General features: G+C 43.7%; 1 protein-coding gene across 5 annotated transcripts in view; it reads right to left on the reverse strand.

The window, feature by feature from the left end:
* PLD5 (phospholipase D family member 5) overlaps positions 1-26,065 on the reverse strand; it is a 210,660-nt gene that overhangs the window by 85,895 nt on the left and 98,700 nt on the right. For 4 of the 5 annotated variants that reach the window (XM_060259184.1, XM_060259208.1, XM_060259192.1 and 1 more), the window contains exon 3: positions 18,239-18,407. The exons of the other annotated variant lie outside the window; for it this stretch is intronic. In XM_060259184.1, the coding sequence (XP_060115167.1) occupies positions 18,239-18,407 (169 nt within the window). The remainder of the gene's footprint in view (positions 1-18,238; positions 18,408-26,065) is intronic. 5 annotated transcript variants of the gene reach the window in all.

Genomic DNA, 26,065 nt, shown 5'->3' on the forward strand with positions numbered 1-26,065 from the left:
TACTTTGGCAGACAGTCCATACTGTTTGTCACCATCTCAGTGAACAACTCTGATCCATTACCCGGTAGAAAAGTAACAGCTAACCCTTCATCTCTTTGAGATGAGTCCTCCCGAACCAGAGACATTTCATCTCCTATCGGCTTTAGTTTAGTTTAAGAACTGCTCTGCCACCTTTTTGATTTTAAGCTCCAGCAGCCTGGTTCCATCTGGGGACAAGTGGAGACTGTCCCTTTTGTACAGCTCCCGCTTGTTCCAGAAAGCATCCCAGTGCCTAACAAACCCTTCCTCCTTACATCATCGTCTCATCCACACATTGAGACTTCTAATTTGTGCCCGTCTCTCCTGCCCTGCATGTGGAACAGGTAGCACTTCTGAGAAGACTACCTTGGAGGTCCTGGGCTTAAGTCTCCCACCTAGCAGCCTAAATTTTTCCTCCAGGACCTCACGACTGCATTTCCCCACATCATTGGTGCCAACATGCTCCACGACCACTGGCTCCACCCCAGCACTGCACACGCAATGTTCGCTACCTTTGCACCAGGCAGGCAAGTCACCATATGGTCAGTACGCGGTTTTGCCACCCAGCTGTCTACTTGCCTAAGGATCGAATCACTAACTACCAAGAACCCCCCCCCCCCTCTCTCCCTGCCTAGGGATGGTTCCTTGGCGTGAAAGGATTCCCGCTCACCAACTGAAGAAAAGGTCCCTTCTAAGGGCGCATTCCCCTTATCCTCAGCATGGTGCTCTGTTCCCTCTCGACCCTCATGCTCCCTGGCAGCAATGGGACTGCCACGTTCAGAGTGAGGCTCATGTAATATGTCCCTGAGAGTCTTCTCCAAGTGCCTAACTGACTGTCTCTGCTTCTCCAGGTCAGTCACCTCGGCCTCAAGGGTACGAACTTATTCCCTGAGGACCAGGAGCTCTGTGCATCGAGCACACACCCAAGACTTCTGTCCTGTGGGCAGATAGTCATACATGTGACACTCAGTGCAAAACACTGGAAAGCCCCCCCCCCTTGCTGGCATTCTACCTTCATGGTAGCTTTTTAAAAAAAAATGCAGTCCCCTTTAAATCCTGTTTGTTTATGTGGCCCCCCTTCTGGAGGGTCAACTTACCTTATTAGGAACACAAGGAAAATAGGGATCTGGATTCCTGGTCCTTACACAGCCCCCAGGCCAAGAGCCCTTTAGCTCTCGCCCTTCAGCTCATGCCAAAGGCTCGTGCCTCTGGCAAGGCGCAGCTTAAAATGCAAAGAGGGTGGGGAACACAACCAATCCTAATCAATCAGCAACAATCACCTTCGTTCACCTTCACCTTTAGCCCATTCAACCAAACAAACAGCAGTTCCCCAGCAAACCACAAACTAAGAATTTTCAGCAGTCACACAAACTCAGAAATTCTCAGCAACTTCCCCAGCTGCTCACCCTTATATCAGTTATTCTCTGCTCTATCTCAGAGCTTCTCTGCTCTCTCTCAGAATTCTCTCAGAGCTCTCTCTCAGAGTTCAGCATACCCAGTCATCCAACATCTTATGCTACATATATAGACAACTTTCAAAAATAATTAATACTGCTCCAGGAAATCTCATGACATCATAGAGGTCAGCTATTCAGTGATATCAACTATTTAGTGTTATCAACACACCACTTCAGTTGCAAGTGGAAAGAAATGGAGGGAGGGGGAGATGGTTTCTCATAATGTCACTCCTGGAAAAAAAGTTGTACATTAGAAAACATACTCAAGTTACATACACAACTGTAGGCAGCACAACTTGACACAACTCAGCCCTCCTTACTAAATTCTGCAGTAATGAACTCAATTGAAGGGCCATATTTCAATGGCACAGCACCTGTGGTGCATATACAAAGTCCCAGATACAACCCCTAGCATTTCCTGTTTAAAAAGACACTACCAATCATAGCTGAAAACATTGAACTAGATGAAGGAAGCCACTCATACATTAAGTTTTTTGGACTCTTGCTTTGTCCATCATGTTATTTTAGTATCCAGTTCAGACTCTATGATAGTGGTTGAACCACTGGTCAAACTCAGCCCTCAGTGAATACCAGTACCTTTGGGATACCTTCCTTTTGTCAGACCTACCACTCCTATTACTCTGTGATAAATAGATACATTTGACAGGTTGCTGCAACACAGATTCCCTTGATTTCCTCTGACAGCTTTTCCCATCTTAGTTTTGTTTATGCCACTCATTTTTTTCTTGCCATTCTTTCAGTGTTACAATTCCTGATTGCTCCTCTTAATGTAGTATTTTTGCCTGTTCCAATCCAAGCCAAGATAAAGACTGGGACAGAGAGAACAGGCAAGCCTGCTGATCCTTTTCTCCCCCACTTTGCCAAAGCCATGAGCAGTTGCCAGGTATTTGCACAGTTCCTGCCAGGTTTACTCTAACAAATCCACGTCTTTAAGGGGATGAGTCAAAAAGGCAGCCTCCAGTCAATCTGAAACTGCTCTTTAGGCTTTAAAGAAACTACATGGAGCCTTTGCTCTTGGGGTGACTTCCTGCTTCTTTCTAGCAAGCTGAGCTGAAAGATTAGCCAGGAGATGCAAAAAGAACAGAGAGAGAGAGAGACGAAGAAAAGCCAGGCTGTGAGTAAGGGGGGGGGGGAGAGGGAGGGAGGACACACTTATAAAAAGTTTGTGGGGATGGACTGCAGTGAGCAGCAGGAGTTGGGAATGGAGAGACCACGGTGACAGCAGCAGCTCTAGGCAAGAGTGAGGAATGTTGAGGCAGGAGAAGTGAAGCTGCAGGGAGAGGAGCTAGGGTTGCCAAGTCCAATTCAAGAAATATCTGGGGACTTTGGGGGTGGAGCCAGGAGACATTGAGGTGGAGCAGGAGCAAGGGTGTGACAAGCATAATTGAACTCCAGAGGGAGTTCTGGTCATCACATTTAAAGGGACCGCACACCTTTTAAATGCCTTCCCTTCATTGGAAATAATGTATAGGGGCATCTTTTTTGGGGGGGGGGGGCTCATAGAATTCGATCCCCCGGCCCAAACTTTTTGAAACCTATAGAGTATTTTGGGGAGAGGCACTAGATCCTATTATACACAGAGAGAGAGAGAGAGACCTACACACATAACTTCCCCTGGCAGCACTGGCTGGCTGGCCAGTTGCTGAGGGGAAGGACTTGTGCGGCCTCTCCCCTTTTCTGCCCTCACTCTCCCACATGGCCCCAACTCTTGAACAGCCCTGTGGGAGAGAAACGTTCTTCTTACCTTGGCCTCAGGAAGGGGGGGGGGGCAGAGCCCAGGGTAAGGTGGGACTCCTCCTCCCACAGCACCAAGCAGAGCCTGGGCTGGACGGGGTGGGGGGAGGTGTGAAGAGTCACTTGCTGGGTCAGTCATGCCAGGGCAGATGGGGTAAGTGAGGAGCGGCTCACTAGGAGGAGGAAGGGGCAGCTCACATGGGGAGCATCCAATTTGGTGCCCCTGCAAGACCAGCACCCCAGGCAATGGCCTAAGGTCACCTAATGGATGGTCCGGCCTTGCCCAGTAATAAGTTGCATACCAGGCTCTGACTGTACTTTCTTCTTTTACAGACCATAACCATGAGCAGAACATCACAAGTATTTTTTAAATTATTATTTTACTTATGTTATTTATAGTCCACCTTTTTCACTTGGATTCAAGGTAGATTACTCAGAGTGAGTCAATACATTCAATGAACAGTGCAATAGGAAGTACGGTTGTAGAACCAACAAAAAGTCTAAAAACAGAACTGAAGCATTGGTATTAACATTACACATTAAATGATGCAAAAATTACATAGTAGGATCCTAGTTTTAGCAAGCTGTACCCAGCAGTATAGACTACGTTCCCTAATAATTTATCCAAGTAATTTTGTGAATCATTTAGTACAGTACAACTCTTTCCTGGGTAGCAAAACCCTCTTTAATAATTCAGTTTTGCATAGTTTGAGGAAAGCCAAGAGAGTGAAAGACTTCCCAACCTTCTCTGTCAGGTGGGAATCACAATGGATGAGCATCCTGGTGACAAAAATCTGGCTTTTGATACTTGGAAAGAGAGAAAGAGGTGGCACAGCATGATGGTAGGGGGCTCCATGCAGGTATTTCAACAGGGAAGCCAGATCAGGGTTAACGTATCCAACTACTTTGAACTGCTACTGTGTGCTTAGACACAAGTGGCCTTTCTGCGCATCCCCTGTATTCACCAAGCAGGTGTAGGAGAATGTTCAACCTTTGTACATGAGTCTCAGATTTCTTCTTTGATTGGTGGAATACATTCTTTTCTACATCAATCACGTATCCCTTTGTGATAATATTATTTCTCTTATGCATTTAATATTGATTCAGTATTCACACTGAAGGAATAAAGGTAAAAGATCAGATAAGGCTATGCTGAGGTTATACAAGGGCATGGAACTTATGAATGAGCACTGTCAATGCCAAGGGAAAGAGCATATTAAATGAGTGCATTTTTAAATTTCTTTCTTAAACATACTTTTCAAATAACTCTTAGTGAATCTGTGTGCCACAATGCAAAGAATCCAATAAAGGAAAACTTTCAGTCCATCAGCTTTGCCAGAGAACTTCATCAATGGGTTTTTAAAATATTTATTTTGGATATTTTAATAGCAAAACTAAGAACATAATCAGACATTAAATTTAAAAAATATACACATCCATACTAAACTACATTGAAAGCAAAACCCAGATATAAAAATGCATGTAACAATGAACTGGTGGTCATTATGATGCCAGATAGATTACTATATAATAAAGGTAGAGTCTTGCATGCAGAACGTCCCATGTTTGAACCTCAACATCTCAAGTTAAAAGGATTAGGTGGTAGGTAATGTGAAAGATCTCAAACTGAGACCTTGAAAGTAGACAGTACTGATCTTGTTAGACCAATTGTCTGTTGTAGTATGAGGCAGCTTCATGTGTTTATATACTAATAGTTATAGCTAAGCCTTGTCTCTCCTTCAGTATTTATCCATACTGAACAGCATATTTCCACTACAAATGATGATAAGACACACTTCTATTTGTGATGTTTTCTGACATTCTAAATCTTTCAAACACTTTCATCCTTTATATAACAAAGCCCTACTGTGGTGGCAAATCTGAGCATTTTCATAGGTTGGTTGTGGGCTACACAGGATTAGCTTGTACTCTCTCTCTGGCATGCCATTGGCTGATTCTTCTCTCCCTTGCCCACTGCTGGCCCTGTCAGGTAAGAACTCCACCAGATGGCCACTGACCTCTGAGGGAGACAGTTATCTGCTGACAAGTTCTCCTGGGGGCTTTCAGATCACTACTGTCTCTCCTCAGGGCCTCTTGTAGGAAGTCTGGGACAGTCTCTCCCCCAAAAGCAATGCTGCTGTGAAGCTAACAGTAAACTGTGAGATACATGTTCATGAGACAAACAGTAGTAGTAGTTACTTCTCTTCAACTGACACAAAAGGAATGTTCATTCACAGGGCTTTTTTTTTTTTAGCAGGAATGCACAGAAACGTAATTCCAGCTGGCTTGGCATAAGGGTGTGCGGCCTAATATGCAAATGAGTTCCTGCTTGGCTTTTTCTGCAAAAAAGCTCTGTTTGTTTACAGCAGGGAGGGGCCAGTTCAACAGTAGCAGATAAACAGATTGACACTATATAATATGTCAAGCTTCCTTTCTACCTGCAAATACTCTTCTCTCTTTCTGCTCAAATTAGGCTAGATATGATAGAACAGACTCTATCCTGTCCTATGGGACACAATGGACTCCTTTAAGCGGTGGAAAACCAGTCCAAGTGAGATTAGTAAAAGGGAACACAGGCTGTGGCAAATCAAATGCAAGACTGTGATCAGGCAGGCAAAAAGGGACTATGAGGAGCATATTGCAAAAAACATAAAGACCAACAATAAAAATTTCTTCAAATAGATTAGAAGTAGGAAAGGAGCCAGGGAGGCAGTGGGGCCCTTGGATGACCATGGGTAAAAGGATTACTGAAGGAGGATAGGGAAATGGCTGAGAAGCTGAATGAATTTTTTGCCTCCGTCTTCATTGTGGAAGATGAGAACTTTTTGCCCGCCCAAGAAGAGGTGTTGAAAGACCTAAGTTGAAAGACCTGAGTCAGATTGAGGGGACAAAAGAGGAGGTCCTACAACTGATGGACGAATTAAAAACTAATAAGTCACCGGGTCCAGATGGCATACATCCGAGAGTTCTGAAAGAACTCAAAGTTGAACTTGCGGATCTTCTAACAAAAATCTGTAATCTTTCATTGAAATCTGCCTCCGTTCCTAAGGACTGGAAGGTAGCAAATGTCACCCCCATCTTTAAAAAGGGTTCCAGAGGAGATCTGGGAAATTACAGGCCAGTCAGTCTGACTTCAATACCGAGAAAGTTGGTAGAAAGCATTATCAAGGACAGAATGAGTAGGCACATTGATGGAAATGGGTTGTTGAGGAAGACTCAGCATGGGTTCTGTAAGGGAAGATCTTGCCTCACTAACCTGTTACATTTCTTTGAGGGGGTGAACAAACATGTGGACAAAGGAGACCCAATAGATGTTGTTTACCTTGACTTCCAGAAAGCTTTTGATAAAGTTCCTCATCAAAGGCTCCTTAGAAAGCTTGAGAGTCATGGAGTAAAAGGACAGGTCCTCTTGTGGATCAAAAACTGGCTGAGTAATAGGAAGCAGAGAGTGAGTATAAATGGGCAGTCTTCGCAGTGGAGGACGGTAAGCAGTGGGGTGCCGCAGGGCTCGGTACTGGGTCCCATGCTCTTTAACTTGTTCATAAATGATTTAGAGTTGGGAGTGAGCAGTGAAGTGGCCAAGTTTGCGGATGACACTAAATTGTTCAGGGTGGTGAGAACCAGAGAGGATTGTGAGGAACTCCAAAGAGATCTGTTGAGGCTGGGTGAGTGGGTGTCAATGTGGCAGATGCGGCTCAATGTGGCCAAGTGCAAAGTAATGCACATTGGGGCCAAGAATCCCAGCTACAAATACAAGTTGATGGGGTGTGAACTGGCAGAGACTGACCAAGAGAGAGATCTTGGGGTCGTGGTAGATAACTCACTGAAAATGTCAAGACAGTGTGCGTTTGCAATAAAAAAGGCCAACGCCATGCTGGGAATTATTAGGAAGGGAATTGAAAACAAATCCACCAGTATCATAATGCCCCTGTATAAATCGATGGTGCGGTCTCATTTGGAGTACTGTGTGCAGTTTTGGTTGCCGCACCTCAAAAAGGTTATTATAGCATTGGAGAAAGTCCAGAAAAGGGCAACTAGAATGATTAAAGGGCTGGAACACTTTCCCTATGAAGAAAGGTTGAAACGCTTGGGACTCTTTAGCTTGGAGAAATGTCAACTGTGGGGTGACATGATAGAGGTTTACAAGATAATGCATGGTATGGAGAAAGTAGAGAAAGAAGTACTTTTCTCCCTTTCTCACAATACAAGAACTCATGGGCATTCGATGAAATTGCTGAGCAGACAGGTTAAAACGGCTAAAAGGAAGTACTTCTTCACCCAAAGGGTGATTAACATGTGGAATTCATTGCCACAGGAGGTGGTGGCGGCCACAAGCATAGCCACCTTCAAGAGGGGTTTAGATAAAAATATGGAGCAGAGGTCCATCAGTGGCTATTAGCCACAGTGTGTGTGTGTGTGTGTGTATAAATTTTGCCACTGTGTGACACAGAGTGTTGGACGGGATGGGCCATTGGCCTGATCTAACATGTTCTTTTCTTCTCTTATGTTCTTATTCTAACCTATCAGCCCATAGGACAGAATGGACTCCATTTTATCCTATAGGCCCATAGGATGGAATGGATTCATAAAATACAATGAAGTTATGCTGTCCTGTGGGCTGATAGCATAGAATGGAGTCTGCTCTGCCATAGGGCCCTGTGAGATGGAATGGACTCCCTTTCACTTTCCTGCTGCCTGCAAGCGGGAAGGAGTGAAAGGGAGACTTGCAATGGCTCCCTGCCTCTTACAGCCTGTCAGCTGCTTGCTTTAAGAGGTGGGGAGCCACTGGAAAGCTCTCACTCCTTTCTCCCCCTCTTTTTACCTCTCCCTTCTGTTCTTTCTCTTATTCTGTCTCTGTATCTCTGTCTTTCTGTCTTTTTATTTCATTCTGTCTACTTTCTTTCCTTTCCTTTTTCTTTCTCGCACTCCTTTCTCCCCATCTTTTTCCTACCATTCTTTCTCTCATTCTTTATCTGTCTTTCTTTTACTTTCAGTCTGTTTGTCTATCTTCCTTTCTTCCTGCCACCTACACAATCATCCCCCCATATTTTTATAGAGCCCAAAGTATTTCTTTCTATAATGGGCTTTACTGCTAGTATATGTATATTTGTCGTGGATCCTGAAGATTAATAATGTGGGTTGTTGAAACAGAAATATAATAAATGTATATAATGTTTCAGTACGTAAATGAGAAATACTTGTTTCAAAAATGGATCTTGTTTTTACTAGAGGTGCTACAAATTTCACTGCAAGCATGTTTGAGCTGATCACTCAATCTGTCTGGGTCATCCCAAGCAGTCACAAACACCTGCTGAATTGGTTTGCATCCAATTTCCCCGAAACTGCACATGTGCAAAGATGCTGCTGATTCAAATTGATTGGTGGCCAATAGCATCACCAAGGTCTACTTAGATGAGCATTTGAGGACAGTGTTTTATTGAAACCTATCATCTGTGAGTGATCTAATTGTTCAAACAATTGCTGCTGAGTGGAACAATCATACAGCAACAATGGTGGTAGGGGCATGAGAATAGAACAACTGGTTGCATTACAATGTACATATGTGAAAAAACTGTTGTGCTGTACTACATAGTAAAAATACAGGAAACAACCTGCTGAAACCCACAAACAGATTAAAGGTAAAGATAGTCCCCTGTGCAAGCACCAGTCGTTTCTGACTCTGGGGTGACATCACATCACGTTTTCATGGCAGACTTTTTACGGGATGGTTTGCCATTGCCTTCCGCAGTCATCTACACTCCCCCCCCCCCCCCCCAGCAAGCTGGGTACTGATTTTACCAACCTCAGAAGGATGGAAGGCTGAGTCAACCTTGAGCTGGCTTCTTGAACCCAGCTTCCGCCAAGATTGAACTCAGGTCGTGAGCAGAGAGCTCAGACTGCTGTACTGCAGCTTTACCACTCTACACCACGGGGGGTCCTCACAAGCAGATTAACAAACTATTTTTTAAAAGTCAGATCTGTGTTTACAACTGGTGAATGGGACATGAGCCAAACTGGCAAAGCATCTCTGTTCCCTTATAGAATCAAAGAGTTGGAAGATACCTCCAGGGTGATCTAGTCCAACCCCCTGCACAACGCAAGAAACTCACAAATACTTTCTCCTAAATTCACAGGATCTTCATTGCTGTCAGATAGCCATCTAGCCTCTATTTAAAAACCTCCAAGGAAGGAGAGCTCACCACCTCCTGAGGAAGCCTGGTCCACTGAGGAACTGCTCTAACAGTCAGGAAGTTCATCTTAATGTTGAGCTGGAAACTCTTTTGATTTGATTTCAACCCATTGGTTCTGGTCTCACCTTCCGGGGCCACAGAAAACAATTCCACACCATCCTTTATATGACAGCCCTTCAAGTACTTGAAGATGGTGATCATATCACCATTCAGCCACCTCCTCTCCAGGCTAAACATCCCCAGCTCCTTCAACCTTTCCTCATAGGACTTGGTCTCCAGATCCCTCACCATCTTCATTGCCCTCCTCTGGACCCGTTCCAGCTTGTCTATATCCTTCTTAAAATGTGGTGCTCCAACTGAACACAATGCTCCAGGTGAGGTCTTACCAGAGCAGAGGAAAGCGATACCATCACTTCACGTGATCTGGACACTACTGTTGATACAGCCCAAAATTGGATTTGCCTTTTTAGCCACCACCACATCACACTGTTGACTCATGTTCAGCATATGGTCCACTAAGACCCCTAGATCCTTTTTGCACATACTGCTGCTAAGACAAGTCTCCCCCATCCTATAACCATGCATTGGATTTTCCTACCTAAATGCAGAACTTTACATTTATTCCTGTTAAAATTCATTTTATTGGTTTGAGCCCAGTTTTCCAGCCTGTCAAGATCATCCTGTATCCTGTTTCTGTCTTCTACTGTATTTGCAACTCCTCCCAATTTTGTATCATCTGCCAATTTAATAAGCATTTCCTCTATTCCTTCATCCAAATCATTGATAAAGACGTTGAACAAAACAGGTCCCAGGACAGATCCTTGAGGCACTCCACTTGTCACTTCTCTCCATGAGGATGAGGAACCATTCACAAGCACTCTTTGGGTGAGATCTGTCAGCCAGTTACAGATCCACCTAACGGTAACAGGATTCAAACCACATTTTACCAACTTGTCAACAAGGATAGTATGTGGAACTTTATCAAAAGCCTTAGTGAAATTTCCCACTAAATAGTAGGATTTTATAGTAATATCAAAATGTTTGTAGACTTTAAAGGTAATATCTATGTACTATTTTTGAGAACTTGCAGGCATAATGAATTATACTTTTTTCTTTTGTTTTTCTTGAAGTAGTAATAACTGTAATAATTGTAATCTGTTCTTTTACTTTCTGTACCTTCCCCCTAATCCTTCCCCCAATTTCCTAACCTTCCCTGTAAAAATGTAATAAAACTTGTTTTATAAAAAAGCCTTACTGAAATCAGGATAAACGATGCCTACAGCATTCCCCTGATCCAGCAAGGTAGTCACTTTCTCAAAAAAAAAAAGATCAGGTTAGTCTGACATGACTTGCTCTAGAGAAACCCATGCTAGCTCTTAGTAATCACAGCCATCTTTTCTAAATGTTCCAGGACTGTTTGATGATTTGTTCTAAAATTTTACCAGGTATAGATGTCAAGCTGACAGGTCAATAGTTACCCAGATCCTTCTTTTTCCCCTTCTTGAAGATGGGGACAACATTCACCCACCTCCAATCTTCCAGCACCTCTCCTGTTCTCCAAGAATTCTCAAAAATAATAGTCAGGGTCTCAGAAATTCCATCCACAAGCTCTTTTAGAACCCCTGGATGCGCTTCATATGGCCCTGAGGACTTAGTTTCATTTAAAGAAACTAGGTGTTTATGTACTACCCCTATGCTGATCCTAGGTTGGAACTCCATACCCTCATTATATGTTCTATTTTTGCCATGTTGAGCACTGCTTCCCTTAGAAGAGAAGACTGAGGAAAAGTAAGAATTGAGCAGTTCCGCCGTCTCTTCATTTCCTGTTACAATTTCACTTTCCTGCCCTCGCAATGGGCCTACCATGTCCTTGCTCTTTTTCTTACCCTGAACATAAGAAACGAACCCTTTTTTGTTGTTTTTAGCATCTTTGGCCAACCTAAACTCATACTGAGCTTTAGCTTTCTTAACTTTTTCTCTACAAGCACTGATGATTTGTTTATATTCATCCTTGGTTTAACCAGTTCCGCAGGGCTTGTAAAACTGTCCTTTTTCAACAAGCCTATAAAGTGGAACCCTGAAAGTGACATCTGGCCATCTGGATATACATATTACTGTGCTGTAGCACCTCTAATCTATTGTGGTTTTTTAAATATTTATGTAACTGTCTTTTAATTGTATTTTATTAACTGCATTTTATTATATGAATTGTATTTATTGTAATCATGATACACACCATGTCTTGTGAGCTGCCCTGAGCCTGCCTTGGTGGGGAGGGAGGGATATAAATAAAAGCTTATTATTATTATTATTATTATTATTATTATTATTATTATTATTATTATTATTATTATTATTAAGGTCTTCCTTCCAATTCCTAAAGGAGTCTTTTTTATTTCTTAAGTCTTTAGAGAGGTGTTTATGGAGCCACCTCGGTTTCTTTAGGTTTCTTCCATTTGTCCTCATTGGAATCGTCTGTGATTGCACTTTCAGTATTTCACTTTTAAGAAATTCCCACTTCTCTTGAACCCCCTTCTTCCTAAGTATTTCTAACCATGGGATTCTGACTCATGCTAGCCTATTTTACACAGTTGTGAATTGTCTGTGATTGCGCTTTCAGTATTTCGCTTTTAAGAAATTTCCACCCCTCTTGAACCCCCTTCTTCCTAAGTATTTATAACCATGGGATTCTGACTCATGCTAGCCTATTTCACGCAGTTGTGAGAGTAAATAAGATAAGGGGACTTTGAATCCTATGATGGTGAAATCTAAATAAATGAATCCTATGATAAATGAATCCTATGATGGTGAAATCTAAATAAATTCTTCTATATATTAGTCACAGCAATGTTAATTGTGGAAAAGTTCAGATACATCTGAGGCTGGAAGGTAACTCTGAAATGTCTTTGCTTTAAAACCACCATGGCATTGTGATGACTGGCTTCATTTTGCCTGGCAACAGTAATCAGGGAGTGACTCAGCAAATATGTACAGGTATGTCATTGAGATACAGCAGTTAGCCTCTATTCCTACCAAATAAGCATTTCATGGAGCAGAGGTCCATCAGTGGCTATTAGCCACAGTGTGTATGTGTGTGTATTTTGGTCACTGTGTGATATATTTTGGCCACTGTGTGATACAGAGTGTTGGACTGGATGGGCCATTGGCCTGATCCAACATGGCTTCTCTTATGTTCTTATGTTCATGGCACAGTATTTTGCTTCCTGTCAGTTATCACATCTTTTATTGTCTGGGAGGGGTTTCTGATTCTGTGTAAGCACAGGTTCTGGTTCCCCATGTTCTTCTGTTACCTTTATCTGTGCATTTGCTAGCCAAGTGAGGGAAAGGGTTATTCATATCTGTTGAAAGGCAAGGAATGAAATAGATGCAGAGGCTATGGCTTCCCCAACTCCACTATGATAGGTAGGCAATGTCATGCATATTTTTTAAACTGGTATCCCATCCCCCCTAGTCTTTTTCCCCTGAATTCTACAGCTTCCAAACAATTTAGCTTTCCTTCTTGATAAAAGTACACATTCCCTTCCTTCTGCTTCTTTTTGCACATTTTCTAATTTTACTTTTTAAGACAAGGAACTAGAACTGTACAAAGTATTTCATTAATAGTGCCCCCAGACTTACTTGGGGCTGTTTTGTGGATACAATGCAAGGATCAACACCAGGAAAAAGAGATTCCTCCCTGCAGCCACAGTGGTGGTTCAGAGCCTCATGGAGGCAATGAGTGGGCTTGTACCTCTAAGGGACCACAGGACTTGCCATTCTAGGTTTCCCCCACAAGCAAACTGGGGAAAGCTTCTATCAGTTGACAGGCAGGTCGCCTGATACCTGGATCCATGCCCTATGCTGTGCCAGTGCTCCAATGGTTGTAATCTGTGGCCTATTTTCATAGAATCATAGAGTCGGAAGGGCCACACAGACCATCTAGTCCAACCCCCTGCTCCATTCAGGATCAGCCTAAAGTTTCTCTGACAAATAATCAGCCAGCCGCATTTTGAAGACTGCCAATGAAGGGGAGCTCACTACCTTCCTAGGCAGCTGGTTCCACCTCTGAACTATTCTGACTGTAAAACCTTTTTCCTAATATTCCGCTGGTACCTTTCTGCTTGTAATTTGAGCACACTGCTTCGGGTCCTATCCTCAGCTGACAAGTGGAATAGCTCCTTGCCCTCTTCTAAATGACAGCCTTTCAAATATTTAAAGAAAGCAATGTCCCCCCTCAATCTCCTCTTCTCCAGACTGAACACTCCCAAGGTCCTCAGCCTTTCCTCATAGGGTTCTTCCTCCAGGCCCTTGAGCATCCTCGTTGCTCTCTTCTGCACCCACTCAATTTTGTTTACATCTTTTTTGAAGTGAGGCCTCCAGAACTGCACACAGTATTCCAGGTGTGGCCTGACCAAGGCAGTACACAACGGAGCTATGACCTCCTGTGATTTTGATGCTATAGCCCTTTTGACACAACCCATGATTGAATTTGCCTTTTTTGCCACAGCATGACACTGACTGCTCATAGTTTGTAGTCCACTAGTACCCCAAGATCTCTTTCGCACACACTACTTCCCAAAAGTGCATCCCCCATCCAGTATTTGTGCTTCACAAGGAACATGATTTTACCCCATTTGGATTTTTCTGTTGTTCTGTTCTCCCTTTTCCCCTCCTTGCCTTCACCTCTTGCCCTTAGGTAACCAAGTAGTAACTCTGAAGACATTCTGATACTGACTGTTTTAACTCCTTCTCTGATAACTCTTAGCATAAAATTTGCCCTTTTCACTGCAACTGAATTTGAATAGAATGGTAGTGCTTTCTCCTACCTCCGTGAAATTTGACAGGGAGGCCCCCTTGAGTGAGAATCCCTGAGAATTTCAATCCAACTGGATGTGGAGTGAAGCTATATCAAGATGTATGCTTCCCACTGAAACCAAAGACTCAAACTGTACTTTTAAAAATTTCATAAGAACTGAACCTGAATTTTCCTCACATCCCTATCTGACACTAGAAGTGAACCACAAGGAACACAAACATATGGGTATAGCAGGGAAGCAAAGCAGGAAAGGAATCGCTCTTCTCACTGCATACCCTGTGTCTGGACATTCAAGCACTCATGATACACATGAATGCAGCAGGCACATTAACACCCAAACATGGCTCCCAGTGCTGTGTCTTGGCTTGACCCTAACTTGACCAGCTTCTAGGAGAAACACACCAGGTGTTCTCCCCCGAAATGGCAAGTTTTGATATTTTGCTGATCAAGTTTAGTCACTACTCTCAGCAGGTTTTAAATAGTTGTCTTAAATAGGAAGCAGTACAGCACTCTGCAGAGACTGCTTTTTAAGTAAAACAATATTTGACTGCTCTATGTGATGTTTTCTGAAAACTGGTCATACCACAGTGAATTTATGAAAGCAGGGGGGAAATGACATAAATCCAAAGAACATATTATTGTGCACTTCGTTCTTCAGATGAAACCAATGGAAATTTAAAATGCTTAAGAGGTTTGTTCTCATTATTTATTAAGTGTAATCTTTTGTTACTCTTAGTAAATGTAAAAAACAGACCACAATGCAATGAGAAAAGGGTATAATTAACTGACACTTTTCCTCTAAGTAAGGGATCTACAATGGAGAAAGGCCCTTCCTGGATATTTAAATCTTCTTGGGGGGGGGGGGGCGGAGCTGACTAAATAGGCCCAAGAAATAGTTAATGCCTCCTTGACAGACAGGGTGGTAATCCTAGCCATAACACAAGCTTCTCAGGTTGGAATTTGTATGTACCATTTTGAGATGGTTCCTGTCATAACTGAAGGTGGTGCTGGGGTTCTACTGCTCAGCCCCTTGGCCTTTGGCCAGTAGGGTCCTGCAAGGCTCCATCTTGTGCCCTATGCATTTCAATATCACATGAAACTGCTGAGTGGGGTTGTTTGAGATTTTGGCTGGGTTGTCACCAATACACAGATGACACGCTGCTCTGTCGACTGGTTCCAGTACCTGTAGGCAGTTTTGGAGTGGATGGAGCACAATAAATTCAAGTTTAATCCCAGCAAGTTGGAAGTGCTACTGGTGAGTGGAATGTCTGGCCCAGGACATAAAGTATCACCTATTCTGGATTGGGGTGCACTCCCTTTGAATGAACAGGTCCATGATTTGGGGGAGCTCTTGGACCCAGGCCTACTGTTAGATAGGCAGGTGACAACTATATCCAGGAATACCTTTTTCCAGCTTCAACTGGTTAGCCAGCTGTGATCTGTCCCAGCTAAAAAAGATCTGGCCCCTGTGTTGGATGCCCCAGTTACATCCAGGATTATTGTAATTCACTGCTCAGAAGCTTCAGCCAAGATGTTGAACTGAATGCATTGTAGGGACTATAACACTTCAGTGTCAGTTCTGACTCCCAATGTGTTTCTGGACATAATTCAAAATGCCCCTTTTTTTTTTTTTGCCTTGACCTGGATAGCCCAGCCAAGCTCGATCTTGCCAGATCTTGGAAGCTAAGCAGGGCCAACTCTGGCAAGTACTTGGATGGGAGACCTCCTTGGAATACCAGCAGTCGGGAGGCAGAGGGAGGATTTATTCAGTCACCTCTCTGAATAACCTCTGGGGCCCCAGAAGTTGCAGTGACTTCCAGGTGCACACATTCACTCATTAATTCACTCACACACACACACTCCTACAAAAATACCCCCCCCCCCCAAAATGCCAATTTTGACTTTTAAATTACAATGTAGTTTGGGACCAGCATACCCACCTACTACTTTACAAACCTGCCCAACCATGATAGTCATCTTTGGAGGCTCTGCTTTGGGTGCTGTCACCACCAGAGACTAGATGAGCGACAACATGGAAGAGACCCTTCTTGATCATGGGACCAAAATGCTGGAACTCTCTCCCCAGGGACACTCTCCTGACTTCTTCTGTTGCAGTCTTCTTTTTGGTTGACTGGTGTCCCCTCAGTGATCCCTCCTTCCCATCCTATGTTGTAATTGTTGGGTTTTTAAAAATGTTTGTGTATGTGTATTTCAACCCTTTGTATTTTGTATGTATATTTTAGCTTTGGTTTTAATGGTTCAAATAATGTAGGAATTTCTTTAATTTTAATGATGTTAAGATGTGTTTTTATCATGGGATTGGATTTTAAAAACTATTTCTTGGAGTGAAATTGATAAACTTACAAGAATTTTAAAAGACTATGATATGGAGAAATTCAGAAAAGAATAGGAGAAATTTCAAATATATGTTGAAAAATACTGGAAGGTAAAGGGATACAGTGATTTTTGATAATAGCTGAACTGTGATGGAATAATGGACTACAATTTTTTTTTATGTTTCTCCTTGTTTTTTATAGAACTTTAAAACAAAGATTCTTGATTTGATAAAATTACCTTGGTTTTTTTTTTTTAAGTTTAAGTAACACCAGCAGGGGTCAAGAAAAGGGGGAGAGGAGGAGGGTGAAAAGTGCGATATATTGTTCTTATAATGTAATGTCTTTATTGTTTCTGTAGAGTATAGTAACAATATGTTGCGTATTAATAAAAATTTGTTTTACACAAGATGTGTTTTTATCACAATTTTTAAATCTGTTAGCCATCTTGGTGGCCCTGATTAGGACAGAAAGGTGGGGTATAAATTTTGTGAATGAAATAAATAAACATTAAACAATGGAAGGTGCTACTGTTTATTTGAACTATATGTACATCTAAAGAAATTTCTTCAGATCATAGAAAGCAAACAAGACCAGTCCTGGTTACTACTTAGATGAGAGATTAGCAAGAAAGTCTAGGGTTGCTACTTAAAAGCAGGCAATGGCAAACCACCTCTGTTCATTTTTTGCCTTTAAACTCTACAGGGTCACCAAAAGTCATCTTCAACTTGGGAGCACTTTCCACCAACAAACAAATTTTGCAAGCATAATATCATTTTAGGAAGCAAGCAACAAAGATCACCAGCAGTGGACAATGCAAATTTCTCTAGAGCTAAATTTTTTGTTTCAGATATATGCCACCTTTTAACTCATTCCATATCAGCTGAATGGTACTGGCACTAATCTGTATCTGATATCATATAGTTCAAAACATTCAGAATCATATAGTTCAAAACATTATAAATATGTCTATCTGAAGGGCTGTCATTCAGTGGAAGAACCTCTGTTTTGCATGCAGAAGGTCCCAGGCTCAATTCCCAACATCTCCAGTTAAAAATACCAGGCTCTATGTGATGTGAAAGGCCTCCTCCTGAGACCCTGGAAAGCCACTGCCAATCTGAGTAGTCAATACTGAACTTGATGGACCAATAGCCTGATTCACAATAAGGCTGCTTCCTCTGTGTTCAAAAGGTTGTTTCTGTTTTTAATGCTACAAATTACCAAATTTTTGTGTTGCTCAGAAATTAAACACAGAAAAGTGGAATATAATGCACCTTTTATTGGGGGAAAAAGATTCTCTGGGAATAGCCTCAGAAACACAATGGGAGTCATAGTAACTTTCAGGAATGCTTATGTTAGCTATTTGGATCCTGACAAATGGGGTATACCTCTTTATATAACAATATGAAAATATTGCTGTGGCTAATTTGAGAGCTTTTTCATTATCCATTAAATTTAGCACTAAACTTTTCATGTCACCTACTTCCTATGACTTACCTTGAGAGACCATTCTACAGATAAACAACTTTTACAATAAGAAAGTCTAATATTCACAGCAAGCAAAACAGATGTTCTAAATTATATCTCAAGATTTCAGAGACTGAAGAGGATGAGCAGAAAAATGCAAAGCTGATGAAGAAAGACATGAAAGTTTAAAATAAAGCATACCTGGTATGCAGATGGATGACTGGGACTGAGGTCCCATTGGGAAGAAACTATATCAACAGACTTTTTAGCCATATTAAGTAAATTCATCCAGCCTTGGAAAAGAGACAAATGGGATGGTGCACTGTCTGAATAGTTTATGCCTTCGGGAATATTTTCCACAAGTGCAACCCTGAGAAGACACAAAGAAGACAAGACAGTTTACAAAACTATTTACTTAATTTATGTATGAGTGTGTGTGTTTCAGAAGGCATTATTAGATTTATTTTTAAGGTATCTCTTGCAATCCTTGGAGAGCATGACTTCCCCCTGTTAAATGCAAGATGAGGGGCATGTTCTAGTGCTTCCTGCATTTCCCCCCTCTATAAACTAACAATTTGAGATTAAGAAATATTGTTGGTATTAATATCTGAAATTCCTGCAAACTCTCCACCAATTTCCCTAAGATGCCAAAATAATCATAGAATTGGGACTATCAGCCCATAAAAATAAATTCTGAAATATCAACATGGACATTTAAAGAATTTACATCCAGTTCCCATATATCTTATTACAGCAATAGTATTACTTTCTTACTTTATGTGTTATAGCAAGTGAATACTGTCCTTCATTGGGAAAGCTTTAGACTTTCTATAACATCTTCCCTTACAATTGCTTTTTGAAGAACACTGCTATCTTTAGGACTGCGAGTCATTTTTCTACACTTTCTCCCTGTTCTCTGTAGAAAAAAAATGAAAGAATCAATGATGGAAAGTAGGTAATCTTGTTTTCTCTGTTTTCCATTTCTCAGACCCATCTTTGTGAAAAGTCTGTATGCACAACCGGCCCTCTCCCCTAATTCATTATGTCCTATGAAACTGCTAAGCCCTGCCTCTCTTTAGTGTTTTGCACAGTTTGTGGAATAATAGAAGTGTGGGAGTCTTCCTGACTACTTCCTGACCTATTTACAGAGTGGCACCTTTAGAATTTTTTTTTTTTTAGCTAAGGGAAGCTGTTGCAGTGAACCATAACAGGAGTGGCAGTCCTACAGATATGAGGGCCAAAGGCTATGAAGGACATACGTGAAAAAACATGAAGCTGCTTTATATTGAATCAGACCATTGGTCCATCAACATCAGGGTTGCCAATACCCAGTTGAGGGCAGGGGATCTCTTGGTTTGGAGGCCCACCCCCCACTTCAAGGTTATCAGAAAGTGGGGGGGAGGGGACTGTCTCCTGGGCATTCCATTATACCCTATGGAGGCCAGTTCCCATAGGATAAAATAGAGAATCAATCAGTGGGTATTGAGGGGCCTGGGGGGGGCTGTTTGTTGAGGCAGAGGCACCAATTTTTCTGCATAGCATCTGGTGCCTCTCCTCAACCATTCCCCCAAGTTTCAAAATGATTGGACCAGGGGGTCTAATTCTATGAGCCCCAAAGGAAGGTGCCCCTATCCTCCATTATTTCCAAATGGAGGGAAGGCATTTAAAAGGAATACAGTCCCTTTAAATGAGATGGCCAGAACTCCCTTTAGAGTTCAATTGTCCTTGTCACATCCTGGCTCCACCACCAAAGTCCCCGGTTATTTCTTGAGTCAGACCTGGAAACCCTAGTATCATCTACTCAGACTGGCAGCAGCTCTCCAGGCCCAGGGTCTCCATCACCTTCTACTCAGACTGGCAGCAGCTCTCCAGGCCCAGGGTCTCCATCACCTTCTGCCTGGACTTTTTAACTGGAAATGCCAGGGAGTAAATGTGGGACTTTTTGCATGCAAAGCAGAGGCTCTTTCACTGAGCCACAGTCCCTCCCCATAGCCCCTTTGTATTTGATTACTAGGACCTTCAACTGAACCCAGTAAATGGTAGGTAAGTAATGGAGTGATTGCAGAGTGGGTGGAATATACATTGCCTAGCACCCAGTCTATATCAACTAAAATTTCTATGTTGACTTCAAGGGCAGACCTGGACAGTAGATTACAATAGTCCAGTCTTGAGCTCATCAAGCAATGGATTAGGGCTGCCAAGCCCCTGGTCCGGGTGGGGTTCCCCCACTTGGGAGGTTCCCAACCTGCCAGCCCACTTTGCGCCGTTGGGGGGAATCTCCCCCCCCCAACGTCAGCATGACATCACCCGGAAGTGACGTCATCACACCGGCGACAGCACTTGTGGCTGCTGTAGGTGTTTCCGGGAAAACTCTATGTTTTTCCTGGATGCTCTAGCCATTTGGGAGGGAAAACTCTATGGCACCCTCCCCCTGCCCCTGTTTCTGACAATTCTGAAGTGGGGGAGGGCCTAATCCCACCTGGGGATTGGCATCTCTACTCACGAGCTGCTGAACTTTGAACTTCTTCAAAGTAACACAGAGCAACCAAAGGTTCAAGTTTACCTTTCCTATGCAAATGACTTCTGAAAAGATTGAGCAACAAATGGAGGGTCTAGGCTGCTTTCACAGCCACTGGGAGCAGCCATGTTGCTCTGCCTGCTCCCCCCACCCCCAATCAGCCTTAAAAACACAGACACACCATCCCAAGAGGAAGCCTTTCCAAGTGGAGTCTGAAGCCTCCGGAGGTGGAAAGGCACATGGTAGCTGTGGGGACGGGGCTTCCCCCCTCCAGCCAGCTGACTGGGGGTGGAAGGGAGCCTGGGAAAGTGGGAGAATACCCACTGGGACCTGGGGATGGGCAAGCCTAATCTGGACCCTGTACCTTCAGTCTGACCAGGTAACATCTGGATCAGAAACCTAAAGACAGAACCAATATCCTGTGATAATTATTTCGTTTTATTATTTTCTTCTCTGTTTTGCACTGGTCTATATTTATATACTTTTGCACATTTCTTTTAATAAACCTTATAATTATACTTTGTGTTATCTGGGTTTGGGGGCTTCAGTTTAAATCGAGCACTTTGACCTATTTTGGCTACAGTTACCAAGTAACAGTTTGTGGAACTCCGCTTTCAGGTCTCCTACCTTGCAGGGCTGACTTCTTAATTAACACCTGTTAGGGCTAGAGAATAGATACATTTCCAGACAGACTGTCTCTGCTCAATCAAAATATTTCGGAAACTTCAAAGCAACAAGGGGAGAACAGAATTCTTGAGCCTTGGAAACACAAATAGCTGCCCTCCAAAGCTTGATAGGCACTGTTGTCTGCCAGTAACAACATACCCATTCTGCTCTATGAGAACAGAATATTCTATATACCCTCAGCTCAGCTTCACACATTTTCCTCTGTTGGGTGTATTGGTAGTTAGAGATTCAGGGAACTTGATAAAAGCAGAGCACATTCACTTATTCTTGACTGTGAACACCTCTGCTCTGGTGGGGTTTGGGTGTTAGATGGACTCAGGGCTCTGAGCCACACCATCTCTCTGCTCATGCTGAGCAGAGGGGCTTATCTACTGGATGCCTCAGCTAAGGACCCACATTTTATAACCTCCTATCCCTCCTGATTGTGATTCAGAGGGTGGGGGGAACTACTCTCCCCTTTCCTACTCCCAACTACCACCTTGAATACATGCCTCCATGGCCCCTCCCAGCCTAGAACCAGAAAGCAGCTGTCCCTCCTACCTTGCCAGTCCTGGGGCCCCATTTCCAGCCCACAGTTTGCAAACATTTTCACGCACTCCCCAGTGACCCCTGTGTGGCAGAGTGCCATGTTCAAAGGGGCACAAACCTCCAACACTTGTTCCTCCTCCATCTTCTGCACATATTCAAGTATAAAACTTACTAAGTAAAACTGTCCTGACTAGGATAGTTTAAGCTAGCCTGGTCTCATCAGATTTCAGAAACTTAACAGGCCCTGATTGGGAGATCACCAAGGAAGTCTATGATTGCTACGCAGAAGCAGGCATAGAAAACCTATGGGGTTGCCATGAGTTGGCCATGACTTGATGGAACTTTCCACCAAGTAAAACTAACAAGATACAGAAGGGCAGATTCAACAGAACCAACTACTCAGGGAACTGTAACTGCAGAGTAATTTAGACACATTCAAATATATAACACACTTCCTACAAAAAAAAATCTCCAAGGCACTGATCCACCTGAGCACATTCTGTTTTGTTTGTTTGGGGGATGGGAGGCAAATGAGGAACATCAAAACACAACTTGTTCATTGATGAGATTGATGAGATTTTTGTCATAGCAGTTTTGAAATGGAATCAGTAGAAGTTCCCGCAGATTTTTTTTTTTCTGGGAAGAGAATGTTTGCTAGGAATCAAAGCAAAACAATAGTAGGAAGCTGCCTTGGGCTGTGATATTTTCAATCCATATTGAATTAATATTATAATCATCTCAAAGGGTTAATAATTATCAAAAGGACTATAAAAATAAAATAATACATTATCAAAGTAATCTCTTGAGATTCTGGGCATTTTAATAATGTCGAAGGCAATAAATACAAAGCACATACAGTATACAGAAATCCAGAATTCAAACTGGATCTCCCAAATTTAAGGTTAATAAATGTTAAACTAAAATTTATCAGTGCCTGTTTGCTGCAATTATTGTGATGTATTATTCAGATCAGGAAACACACATTACATCCCCAGTTTGTCTATGGACATACTTGCAATGAAATACTAAAGAGAGTTTCTCCAGTGAAGTCAATGGACTTGGAATGATGTAATCAAATGTATATCCCGCCCTCCCCTGATGGGCTCAGGGTGGCTAACAACCAGGCCCATAGCCATGGTGGAGCCCAGGGGGGGCAGAGCCCCTCCACTCAACCCCCACTTCCACCTGTGTGGCTCTCCTTGCGGCCCCATTTTTGCTGCCACTGCTCTCCCCGGGCTCTCCCCTGCCTCCCAAGCTCTCCCTGTAGCCCCATTTTCGCCGCCACCACTCTTCTAGGCTCTTCTTCCCACCCCCAAGAGTGTGACAGAGACAGAGCTGGGGCCCAGAGACTGGAAGAAGCAGCCAAGACTCCACAGCCCCCCCCCACCCAAAATTTTATGTCCTGGGCCCCCCCCCACCCCAAAATTTCTGGCTACGGGGCTGCTAACAACAACAAATTAAACCTTATAAACATTAAAAACAAAATACGTAATAACATCATTCATACAATTTACAATTCTAAAACCAAGATGTGCATTTCTAATTTCTCTGATGTTCTTGTTTCAGTTATAAAATTCAGTGGGATTGTAGGTGCTGTGGAGTAATAGCTACCTCCCTTCAACCGTTAATGGCAAGTTTAAATAATTACAGGCCCTGCGGAACTGTGGCAGGTCCCACAGGCCCTGATGTCCTCAGGGAGGACATTCCACAAAGCAGGAGCTATTTCTGAGAACACTCTGGCTCTAGTGCTGGACAGTTGAGCCTCTTTCTGTCCGGGGATCTTAAGGAGATTTTGAGACCCTGAATGGAGTGGGACACATATGGGGAGAGGCGGTCCCAAAGGTAGGCAGGTCCCAGGCCACATAGGGCTTTAAAGGTTATGTGACCAGCACCTTGAAACGAATCCGGAAGGCCACAGGCAACCAGTGCAATGTTTCCAGCACAGGTTGAATGTGTACCCATACAGGCAGCTCCATTAACAACCTGGCTGTTGCATTTTGCACCAGTTGCAGCCTCCAAATTTGAGTCAAGGGCAGCCCCATGTAGAGGGCGTTACAGTAGTCAATTCTCGAGGTGATTGTTGCATGGATCATTGTTGGCAAGTTGTTGCGCTCTAGCTATGGAGCCAGCTGCCTTATCCATCTAAGATGATAAAATGCGGATTTGACAGTGGCTGTTACCTGGGTCTCCATTACCAGTGACGGCTCCAGGAGCATCCCTAAGATCTTGACCTTGTGAAGCTGGCACCAATGGCACCCCATCAAAGGCCAGCAGAGGGATCTCTCTACCCAGGCCGCCATGATTTAGGCACAGGACCTCTGACTTCACTCGATTCAACTTCAGTCTGCTCTGCCTGAGCCATTTCACTACAGCTTGCAATGCCAGGTCCAGATTTCCCAGGGTGCAGCTGGACTGTCCCCCCCCCCCCATCAATGGCTAGAGCTGGGTGTCATTCGCATATTGATGGCAACCCAGCACATATCTCTGGACAATCTGGGCAAGGGGGCGCATGTAGATGTTAAATAATGTTGGGGAGAGAACCACCCCCTGAGGCACGCCATATACAAGTGGGTGTCTCTGGACAGCTGCTCCCCTATAGCCACCCTTTGTCCCCAGCCTTGGAGAAAGGAGGTAAGCCATTGAAGGGCAGACCCCCCAAATCCCCACATTGGCAAAGCGGTGAAACAGTAGCTGGTGGTTGACTGTGTCAAATGCAACTGACAAGTCTAATAACAGCATTGCTGAGCCGCCCCAATCCAGATATCTCAAGAGATCATCCATGAGGGCAACCAGTACCATCTCTGTCCCATGACCCAGCCAGAAGTCAGACTGAAATGTGTCCAATATGGAAGCGTCATCCAAAAACCCCTGTAACTGTACTGCCACCGTGCTCTCAATAACTTTACCCAAAAAGGGCAAGTCTGACACCGGCCGATACTGGTCCTGTGTGGTTGGGTCCAAGGACGGTTTTTTGAGGAGAGGGCAAAGAGTGGGAAAGGTTCCTTCAGTCAAGGTCCTGTTGATAATCTCCTGCAACGGGACTCATAGTTCCATCCAGCAAGCACGTATCAGCCAGGATAGACACGGGTTCAAGTTGCAGGTATTGGGATGTACAGCGCAAAGGACCTTGTCAACTTCTCCCAAGCTGAGTGGAGTGAAATGATCCAGGGTCAAATCCAAAGATACATTTGGTGCCTTGACTGTATCCAAATTGACGGGAAGGTCACGGTGAAACGACAGGACCTTACCTGCTAAAAAGTTTGCAAAAGCCTCATAGCCGATTTGCAATCCCCTATCATTTAGTTTGATCTGTGGCAAATTTGTAAGTGTCCGAATTGTGCTAAATAATTGGGCCAGGTGGGAATTCACAGATGCAATCTGGGTCGCAAAGTAAGTCTTCTTTGCAGCCTTGGTTGCCATCTCATAGGACTTCATAAACAGCCTATAAGATGTTTTTGATACCTCGTCATGAGCACGCCGTCATCGCCTCTCTACCCGTCTAAACTGCCATTTCATCAGCCGCAATTCCGGGGTATACCATGGCTCAAGCTGTCATGACCCAGACCTGCAGGCAGCGACGGGCAGCTTCTGTTGCCCTGGCAATCGGCCAGGACGCGGGCTGCCGTCTGTAGTGCTTGCAAAGGGAGCTCAAGCGTTATCTTAACAGTCCTAATTGGTCTTCACCATAAATCAGTCCAGCCGAAGGGAGTAGCAAAGCACGGTGTCAGGAATGCAAAGGGTCAATAACCGGGGAAAGCAAGCCGAATATATCCAAAGTACTTAGCCAAGTCGCAGAGTCAAAGCAGGGTCCAGTGTCCAGTCCAAAAGTCAAGCCGGGTCGGGAACAGACAGGTTTGCTCAGCAGGCAAGAGGGTGCAGGGCGCGGTCACGTCCGAGGGTGATCATTTGTTGCCAGCACAGTTTGTACTGAGGCCAGGATTCCAGATATACTGTGCTGGCTAATTAGCTTGTTAGTATTCTGGGCTCAGATCCCTCCTAGCACGCCTGCGTGCCTCTCTACGCCTGTTCCTGAACTCCAGCCGTCTCCTCTCGCGTAGCCGGTCTCCAGGTGGTGGTGATTCAGGAGGGGATGAGCTAGTGCTTGGTGTAGCCTGATCGGTTCCAGGTGGCCCCTGCTGCTGGCTTGCTCCTTCGGGACTTACGTCCGATGTTGGTAAAGGCATCTGCACAGCAGGGGCTGGGTCTGAAGCAGGCACCTGCTCCGAGTCAGCAGGGGCAGGCATGACACAAGCTGTGAGCAGCAGTGAAGAGGGTGCCAGGGTGCAATCTCGTCA

Source organism: Heteronotia binoei, chromosome 1, assembly GCF_032191835.1.
Source record: "Heteronotia binoei isolate CCM8104 ecotype False Entrance Well chromosome 1, APGP_CSIRO_Hbin_v1, whole genome shotgun sequence".
In the NCBI taxonomy this organism is placed as follows: Eukaryota; Metazoa; Chordata; class Lepidosauria; order Squamata; family Gekkonidae; genus Heteronotia; species Heteronotia binoei.